Source organism: Urocitellus parryii, chromosome 10 (genome assembly GCF_045843805.1).
Source record: "Urocitellus parryii isolate mUroPar1 chromosome 10, mUroPar1.hap1, whole genome shotgun sequence".
NCBI classification, from domain to species: domain Eukaryota; kingdom Metazoa; phylum Chordata; class Mammalia; order Rodentia; family Sciuridae; genus Urocitellus; species Urocitellus parryii.
The window spans coordinates 76,337,812-76,347,138 of record NC_135540.1 but is presented as its reverse complement, the minus strand read 5'-3'; the positions used below and the strand labels follow the sequence as shown (position 1 = coordinate 76,347,138).

The 9,327-nt window shown below is 38.1% G+C and overlaps 1 protein-coding gene across 1 annotated transcript; it reads left to right on the top strand.

Moving 5' to 3' along the window:
* The first annotated feature begins 568 nt into the window (after window positions 1-568).
* On the top strand, window positions 569-3,930 carry C10H4orf36 (chromosome 10 C4orf36 homolog). Its single transcript, XM_026413767.1, has 3 exons — window positions 569-633; window positions 3,004-3,155; window positions 3,710-3,930. Exons 1-3 carry the CDS (start codon window positions 569-571, stop codon window positions 3,928-3,930), a joined length of 438 nt encoding a protein of 145 aa, XP_026269552.1.
* The last annotated feature ends 5,397 nt before the right edge of the window (window positions 3,931-9,327 follow it).

The following is a 9,327-nucleotide window of genomic DNA, read 5'->3' as shown; positions in this document are numbered from 1 at the left end:
GCCAGCCTCAACAACAGCGGGGTGCTAAGTAACTCAGTGAGACCCTTTCTCTAAATAAAATACACAATAGGGGTAGGGATGTGGCTCAGTAGTCGAGTGCCCCAGAGTTCAATCCCTGGTACCTGCCCCCCATCTCCCCAATAAATAAATAAATAAAAGGGCTGGGCATGTTGCTCAATGGTTAAGATCCCCTGGTCCCCTGAGTTCAAGCTCCAATACCAAAAAAAAAAAAAAAAAATTGATAAAATGAAACAATAGAATAAAAGTTTTACAGTCCAGGTTTAGGTTCAATGAACTTTTTTTTTAAAGGCCCTTCTGAATTTAGAAATACTTTCTCTAAATCTTTATTCGTTTTCTATAAAAATATTCAAGTGAGAGCTGAGGAGTAGCATAGTGATAGAGCTCTTGCTTAGCATGCAGAAGACCCTGAGTTCCATCCCCAACACAGAGGAAAAAAATTCAAGTGAAAGCCATTAATTACATATGTTGCAATCTTCAGGCAAGGTGAACAGAACACCTGTGACATTACATCAGGCACCTATGTAAGGAAATTGGACTGTGGACCATCATGGCTTATGGCTTACCAAGAAAGAACACAGTGAAGACCATTTTGCAGTGCAGTTGTTATAAAGTGTAAGTATTTTTTTATCACAGTAAGCAGCCATTGGGGTGGGGAGTCTTTGTTAAAATAAAGATACTGGATACCCCTGTATTCCTCATGTGATACTGGACTATAGGAGGTATTATCCAGTGTATGGTGCTAATTTTGTTTTTTAAAAGCAACTGCTTTTATAAGAATATATAAATGATCTTACTTGCTCTTTACACCAAAGCAACACAAATGAGAAAATGTAGGTTTCGAGAAGTTTGATCATATCATTGATCTTTGAGAGCGCAGTACCAGGCTGGTGATCTGAGGCTTCTTATTCCCAGAAGAGAATATTTGGAATATTTTTAGAGAGTTCAAATTTACTTAAAAACATCCTGGTGCCAGATGTTACCTTAGAGCATAAAGTGTTGGCATAAAGTGTCAGTTCAGCGTCTTTATACTTTGCAGGAACTGAAAGAACCTACTACTTTGCAAAACAAGACCTAGGATCTGGGTATGGTGGAGCAAAAGACCTGGGAGCTGTAATTCCTGCAACTGGGTAGGCTGAGGCAGGAGAATTGAAAGTTCAACAGCAATCTGGGTGATTAAAGAGACCCTTTCACAAAACAAAACAAAATAAATAAGCAAACAAACAAAAAAAGAAAGAAAAGAAGAGAAAAAGAAAATGGGGTGTGGATGGGAATGTAACTTAGTATCTCAGTGGTAGATAACTTACCTAGTATGCATGAAGCCCTGGGTTTAATCCCTAGCATTGCAGTACTGAAAAAAAAAAAAAAAGAGGACTTGGGTTCTGACTCCCTCTGAAAATCTTCTCTGGGCCTTGGCCTTGACTCCACATCTGTAAAATGGATATAAAAATGCCTATCTATGTGGTATGGATTGTGAATGAAGTAATGCATGTCAAGAACTTGCAGGTTGCCTGGAATATAGAGAACATATAATGAACACGTGCTGCTAACTAACAGTATTTTACTCTGGTGTTATAGTGCTGCCTATTTGATTAAATATTTTTTTGGATATGTTTAATTATCCCCTGTGCCACAGCTTATGACATATTTACTATTGGAGTCAGGTGAATTTTTCTTGTTAATATCATAAGAAGTAAATGGGATTTCCTAAAGGGTTATAAAACCAGAGCAGTAGGAAAATTAGAGAAAACTTAAAATTACATTTTGCTGAGTTAGGTGGTATTATGGTTTTAAGATATGAGGTGTCCCCCAAAAGCTCACGTATAAAACAAAGCAAGGAAGTTTAGAGATGAATTAATTGGGTTTTGAGAACCTTACACCCATTTGAATGGATTAACTGAGTGGTAACTACCTACTAGACAGGTAGGCTATGGCCAGAGGAGTTGGGTTTGGGGCTGACTTTGGGCTAGATATTTGGTCTCTGGTGAGCAGAGCAATCTCTCTGTTTCCTGGTCCCCTCTTCTGAGCTGTTCTTCTTCTCCACATCTTTCTTTCCTGATGTTCTGCCTCATCTTAGGCCCAGAGCAATGGAGTGGCTGTTTATGGACTGAGACCTCTGAAACTGTGAGCCCCAAATAAACTTTTCCTTCCCTAAAGTTATTCTTGTCAGGTATTTTGGTCACAGAGGTTCCGAAACTCACTAAAACAGGTGTGTAACACTGTGGCTTCCGCTACTCAGCTCCAAGCAAGTCTTTCTATTTCTCCATGCATGTGAGGTGGAACCCACTTAGACTGCAGTGAGAAGCATGTAACATTTTTTTTTAACTTCAGTATTAAGCTAGATAAAATAATTTATTTAGGGTTCATGCATTATTATTTTTTTGTACTGGGGATTGAACCTTGGGGTACTTTATCACTGAACTACATCCCCAGTCCTTTTTTATATTTTATTTTGAGATGGGTCCCACTAAAGTTGCTGAAGTGGCCTTGAACTTGAGATTCTTAAGCCTCAACCTCTTGAGTTGCTGGGATTACAGACATGCACCACCATGCCCAGCTCATAGTGATTATTTTTAATGTTTTAGTTAGAAGTTTCATTCTTCCCCAGCTTACACACCTAAAACCTTAGAGTATGCCATATTCCTTACTCAATGCATGACGATGCTCTTCTTTACTTCCCTAATCTGACAATATTTTAATTAGGCATTGAAGACTTTGGAGCTCACAGTTCTTATCTACATTCACTTATATTGAGAGATTGGATTGACTCCAGGGATGGTGCACTGTAAACAAAATTCCTGAAATTGTAATTTCTGGTCATTTTTCAACATAAGGCTTCTTTTCCAGGCTGGAAAATCCTCTATACCCCCATGGAAATCCAAATGTGGCAAGTAGAACTGGGGGGCTACCAAGATGTCTTCTGTACTCCATAAAGTATGTGTTCTTTAAGTGTTTCTTAAATGAATTACTTAATTTTTGCCCCAGACAGGAACCTTGGGATCTTGCAGTGCTTACAAGGACTTGGTACCAGAATTTAGCTGACCTCAAATTACCTTTCTTGGAAGAAATTACACTGGGTCGTCCTATACAACTAAAAAAATGCAAAACCAAGAAAGGTCTACTCCCTTCAGCAGAAGGTAAGTTTCTTAAGATTTGCTTTAGTAAATTATAATTGTATCAGTTGCTTATTATCAGAGAAATGTTTAAATATGTGTATGCATACCCAGACCGCCTATTTTCCTTATGCCTCCACCATAGCTCCTTTTTTCCCGTACTTCCCATCTTGGTATCCTTGCCATATTTCTTTTTTTAATTAATTAATTTATTCCAATTAGATATATGTGATGGAAGAATGCATTTTTATTCATTGTACACAATTGCAGCACAACTTTTCATTTCTCTGGTTGTACACAATGTAGCATCACATCATATGTGCAGTCATACACGTACCTAGGGTAATGATGTCCACCTCATTCCACCATCTTTCCTGTCCCCCCGCCCCTTTGCCCAATCAAAGTTTCTCCATTTTTCTTATGCACCCCCACTATTATGGATCAGTATCCACTTATCACTTGCCATATTTCTAATTATTCAACAATGGGAATCTATCAACATAACTTTATGATATTGTTTTGACTAAATTATGCCTGTTGAAAAATGCCAGATTGTCTCATGTATTTTCTTCTTTTAGCCCTCAAACTTGAAAGGGAGTATGAAATGAAGCGCCTAACTGCACTTAAATGCCAAGAAAATGTATCTAAAGAAGTTGGGTTTTCCCTCAAGGAAAAGACATTTGATTTGAGAAGACCTCTTCCACCCAAGTGGCAGTCATCTCATAATCGAGTCTTCACTCTATTACCTGAACCCAAAGGGGATGAAGAATTCTCACTGTGTAAAGATGCAGATGCATGAACGCCCACTGGTGGACAAGCCAGTGCACATCCGCGTGAGTTAGTGGACAGCTCTGGCCGATCATCTGGGTCCCTGCTATATTCTTTTTCTATGGTATCACCAACAAGAGCACCGTAAGTACATGAAAATGCATCTGGGGCTGAATCATTTGGGCTATTTGTTTTGATTTTTGTAAAATTGCACTAAGGAATGAGTAAACTCACTGTCAGCGGTATTATTTTGAAGAAACATTTTGAATTGGCATCTTTGAGATCCTAAGGAGGAGCCAAAAAGAAGGTGAGAGAAATTCTCTTAAAAAGCATAAACTGGAAATTTTTGTTTGGTTAAGAAAAATGGTAGACTTCATTTTCGTAACTCTTCAGCGAATCATCATTTAATATTCTATATTCTGGTGTTTTATAATGGCAAATGGAACTTACTTTGTTTTTGTCTTCCTAAAAATGTCTTTTTCTTTTTGCTCAATTTCATTCTTTCTCTCTGGAATGACCCAGAGCATGTGGAACACACAGGCATATGTGAAAGTGACATGAAAGTACAAAGAAGTTGTGAGAAAAACTTATATTGCAGAGTAGTTGGGGAATGGGGACTTGACTGGAAAGTACTAGATATGGATGACCCAGTTTTTCTTTGAATCGAATAAAACATACTTGACATTAATGTGATGTAAGCATATGCTTTCAGGTGATTCAGTAGGCATTTTAGGAACTTCTTATATCTTATCCTATTTATGAAAGGCACTATGACATAGAATTTAAAAGTATAGATGGGCTAGGTGCTGTGACACACACATATAATCCCACCAGCTCAGGAGGCTGAGGCAGGGAGGATCAAGAGTTCAAAACCAGCCTCAGCAACTTAGTGAGACTCTGTCTCTAAATAAAATATAAAAAGGGTTGGGGATGTGGCTCAGTGGTTGAGTGTCCTTGGGTTCAATCCCCAGAACCAAAGAAAAAAAATGAAAGAAAAAAAAGTACAGATGAGCTGGATGCAGTGCCACATGTCTGTAATCCTACCTACTCCAGGGAGGCGGAGGCGAAGGACCTTGAGTTTGAGGTCAGCATGGACAAATTAGTGAGTACATGAGGAGTACAGACTGTAGACCTGCCTGTTTGTCTTCAAATCCCATCTCAGCTGTTTATAGTGGTGTGACTTGGGATAATTGACTTTGTCTCTGAATTTTTATTCTTATATGTAAAGTGGGAGTAATAATGGCACCTAATTCATAAGGTTGTTGTAATGATTAAATAAAAATTTCCTGGAGCACCATGAAAATTACTATAACTGTCAGAATCACTATCCTGCAGCACTTTAATTGAGGTATCAAACATGTATAATATCTGTCTAACTCTGTTGACCTTTTGCAGAGGAGAAATCTTAAATTTTCAAAGATTTACTTTTGTTCTTGTCAGTGTTTATGTTCTCTGACCATCTGACTTGATTTTGTAGTTTAATACATGGCCCTGATACCTATGGAAATTCCTGATCATATCTGTTTAAAAACAGTAATCCCTGATTATCAACTTTTCACTTATATCTTTCTTTTAAAAGTAATATGGACACCAGGCATGGTGCAGACCTGTTTTCCTAGCTACTTGAGAGGTTGAAACAGGAGAGGATCCCCGGGGCAGCCTGGGAAACATAGCAAGCAACACCCAACCTCAAAAAAAAAAAGGGGGGGGGGTAGCATGGGAATTTTGTGTATGGAAAAAATTTTCTATCCTGATGTCCCCACTGTGTCAGTTTATGGTCTGTCTCAGTAGCCATCAGGGAACCGTCAACATCTCACACCTTGTCTCATACTGGCAATACAAGTCGTGGGCTTCCATCCTTCTTCAGTGATGCTTTGAAAAATGAATGAAATACGTATCTGTTTGCAATAAATTTTCCAGAGTGAAACATGTCAGTAGTCCTTGAGAAAGCTGGGATTTGAGAAAGCTTGAGTTCTTCATCATTTTCTGAAGAGAAAAGTGCTTGTTTATAACTTTAAGATTCTTCTAGTCATGTTTTTGAACAGATGTTTTGGACCTCTTAAAATTGCCCATATTGAGGGGCTGGGGATGTGGCTCAAGCGGTAGCGCGCTCGCCTGGCATGTGTGCAGCCGGGGTTCCATCCTCAGCATCACATACAAACAAGATGTTGTGTCTGCCGAAAATTAAAAAATAAATATTAAAAAAATTCTCTCTCTCTCCCTCTCTCTCACATTCTCTCTTTAAAAAAATTGCCCATATTGAAATTAAAAATTACACTGTAAAATAAATTTGAGTAAAAATGCATTCATGTGTGTCTCTTCTCTTGAAATGATATAAGAGCAACAATGCTATTTTACTTGTCAGTACTCCAGTGCCTAGTCCAATGCCTAAGTGTGTGTGTGTGTGTGTGTGTGTGTGTGTGTGTGTGTGTGTGCGCTGCTGGTGATCAAGCTCAGGGCCTTATGCGTGTTAGGAAAGCACTCTATTTCCAAACCATATCCCCAGAACTCAATATACATGTATTGATGGAAATTTTCTAAATATGGTCAAGAGTTCCATAATAGAAAGTACTTTTTAGTTATATCTTTGCTTTTAGTAGTGGGATACTTTTTACTGGATGATGGTCATGATGTGATTGCCTTTGAGACTCAAGCAGTTTAAGATGGAATTTAACCCATACACAATTTTTACAGGAAACATCTTTGTTATTATAATCTAAGTAAAACTGATAGTAACTTAACTTCAATGGCATACACAAACTCCTTTACGTCTCTTCCTTTCCCCATTTTGTCATTGATGTCCCAAATTGCATCTTTTTATATCCATTTATATAAATTTATAGTTTTTTTTGTGGAGGGGGGTACTGGGGATTGAACCAAGGGGCATTTTGTCACTGAGCTACATCTCTAGCCCTTTTTATTTTTTGAGACAGGGTATCATAGTTAGGGCTTAACTAAGTTGCTAAGTTAAACTTGCAATCCTCCTGTCTCAGCCTCCAGAGTTGCTAGGATTATAGGTGTGTACCACTACACTCAGCAATTTATATTTTTTTGCTTTTGTTATTTTAGATTCTATACAGTGTTCGAATTCAGTTTACAAGGCTGTATACAGTGGTGCACACCACTAGTCCCAGCTTCTCAGAAGCTGAGGCAGGAGGATCACCTGAGCTCAAGAGTTTGAGACCAGCTGGGCAAGGTAGTAAGACACTGTCTCTATGGGAAAAAAAGTGATTTCTATACCAACATTACAATACTATGGAATCCTATATTTTGTCTGTTTTTTACCTCTTCTATAGAGCTTTATATTTTTGTATGATTTTGTGTTACTGACTAGTGTTCTTTTGTTTCAACTTAAAGAACTCTCTTTAGCATTTCTTGTAGGGAAGGTCTACTGGTAATGAAATCACCCAGCTTTTGTTTATCTGGGAAAGTTTATTATTCGGAAGGGTAATCAAGGGCACTCAACCAGTGAGCCACATTCCCAGCCCTATTTTGAATTTTATTTAGAGACAGAGTCTCACTGAGTTGCTTAGCACCTCACTTTTGCTGAGGCTGGCTTTGAACTTGAAATCCTCCTGCCTCAGCCTCCTGAGCTATGGGAATTATAGGCGTGTGCTACTTTGCTCCACTCCAGCCCTTCTAAGTTTTTTATTTAGAAACAGGGTCTCACTAAATTGTTCAGGGCCTTGCTAAGTTGCCGAGGTTGGCTTTGAACTTGTTATCTTCTTGCCTTAGCCTCTAGAGCCGCTGGGATTATAGGTGTGTACCACCATGCCTAGCTTTATTAAGATTCTTCAGTTTGTATGTCCATTGTCTTCCTCAATTATGGTAAAGTTTTTTGGCTATTACTTTTTTTTCTTTTGGGTATTAGAGGTTGAACCCAGGGGCTATTTATTACTGAGCTACATACCCAGTCTTTTTTGAGACAGTCTCATTAAGTTGCCAAGGGTCTCACTAAGTTTTTGAGGCTGGTCTCAAATTTACAATCCTCCTGCCTCAGTCTCTTGAGTTACTGGAATTATTGGTGTGTACATTGCACCTCACCATTGTTTGTTTAAGCAGTTTCTCTTCATTTTTATTTATTCACCACTGGATTATTTTGATATAAATTATAGACACATCAGTTCATTTATAATGATTAAAATGCAGATTTTATAAATATTTCCAAATCTATAAAGATACAGACCAATCAAAGCATACCTAGGGAGGCACAATCTATAGGAGCCTTTAGTGTGACCTCAGATTAAGAGGTTATATCTGGTGGTTCCTTCTTTAAAATATTTAGAAGCTATTACTTGAATTATCTCGATACTTTCTTCTACCTATGACGTAGTAGTGGCTCAAAGGAAGACCACTTGCTCTCAGGCATTTTCCTGTGATTAACTCATTTGATTTAGTGATACTCAGCCATGGAAACTGTTGTCAGGAACTCAGGCTTTGTACGTAGCCTTGGCTGCATGACTTTGAGAAGGTGGAATTTCCACATTCCTAGTCCATGTTTGCCTCATGAAATTCAAATGTGCTTTGTGTAAGATATTTATCTGCCAACCAGAAATACTCCCCCATCTTTTGGCAGAAAGTTGAGAGAGCTGGGACTTTCACTTTGCAACCCTGTTCTGCTGCTTTTTCTGTTCTTTCACACATCTGTCCTCTAACTTGTTTTTTGACTGTGTTTTCCCTCTACTTTAGATTATTATCACAAATATGATAGCTGGGTTGTTAAGTCTAGAAAAGGATCATTTTATGATTACTCAGCCAAAGATCAGTCTTTAGTAAAAATTCAGTGTGTTTCTATCCCTTTGGAAATCAAAACCAATCTATTGTTTTCTTGAAAACTTTAATGCTATCCAGCTGTATCAATATGTGTTTTGGATCATGAAGAGATTAATGCTATGTGCTTATTTTTGTAGTTCATGGTCCACTGAGCAGCCTCTTCCCTTTTAGTGTCAGCACCACTGATCCATCAAGTCCCAGGAATAATATAGCCAACCGTTTATTTGAAATTATGTAGATTTCCTAATATAAAGTCCATAAATCTACTACACAATGACCTTTTAAAATTAGAACTAATTTCTTAAAACTCAGATTTAAGATGGTAATAGAAAACCCTAGGCTTTTAGTTAATAGATTTGGGTTTTAGATACCCCGTTTCCTCCATTAGTTGTGTTTGTTACCTTGAGAAAAATTTCATGGAAATTTTTGCAATGGAAATCAATTTGTTTTAACCTTAAAAATAAATGTTTTAAAGGGTCAAATAAAGATTTACTTTTAAAAACAATAATTCCTTATACCTTCCCTCCTTCCCTCCCCCTCCCTCCTTCCCTCCCCCTCCCTCCTTCCCTCCCTCCCTCCCTCCCTTCCTCCCTCCTTTCCTTCCTTCCTTCCTTCCTTCCTTCCTTCCTTCCTTCCTTCCTTCATTCCTTCCTTC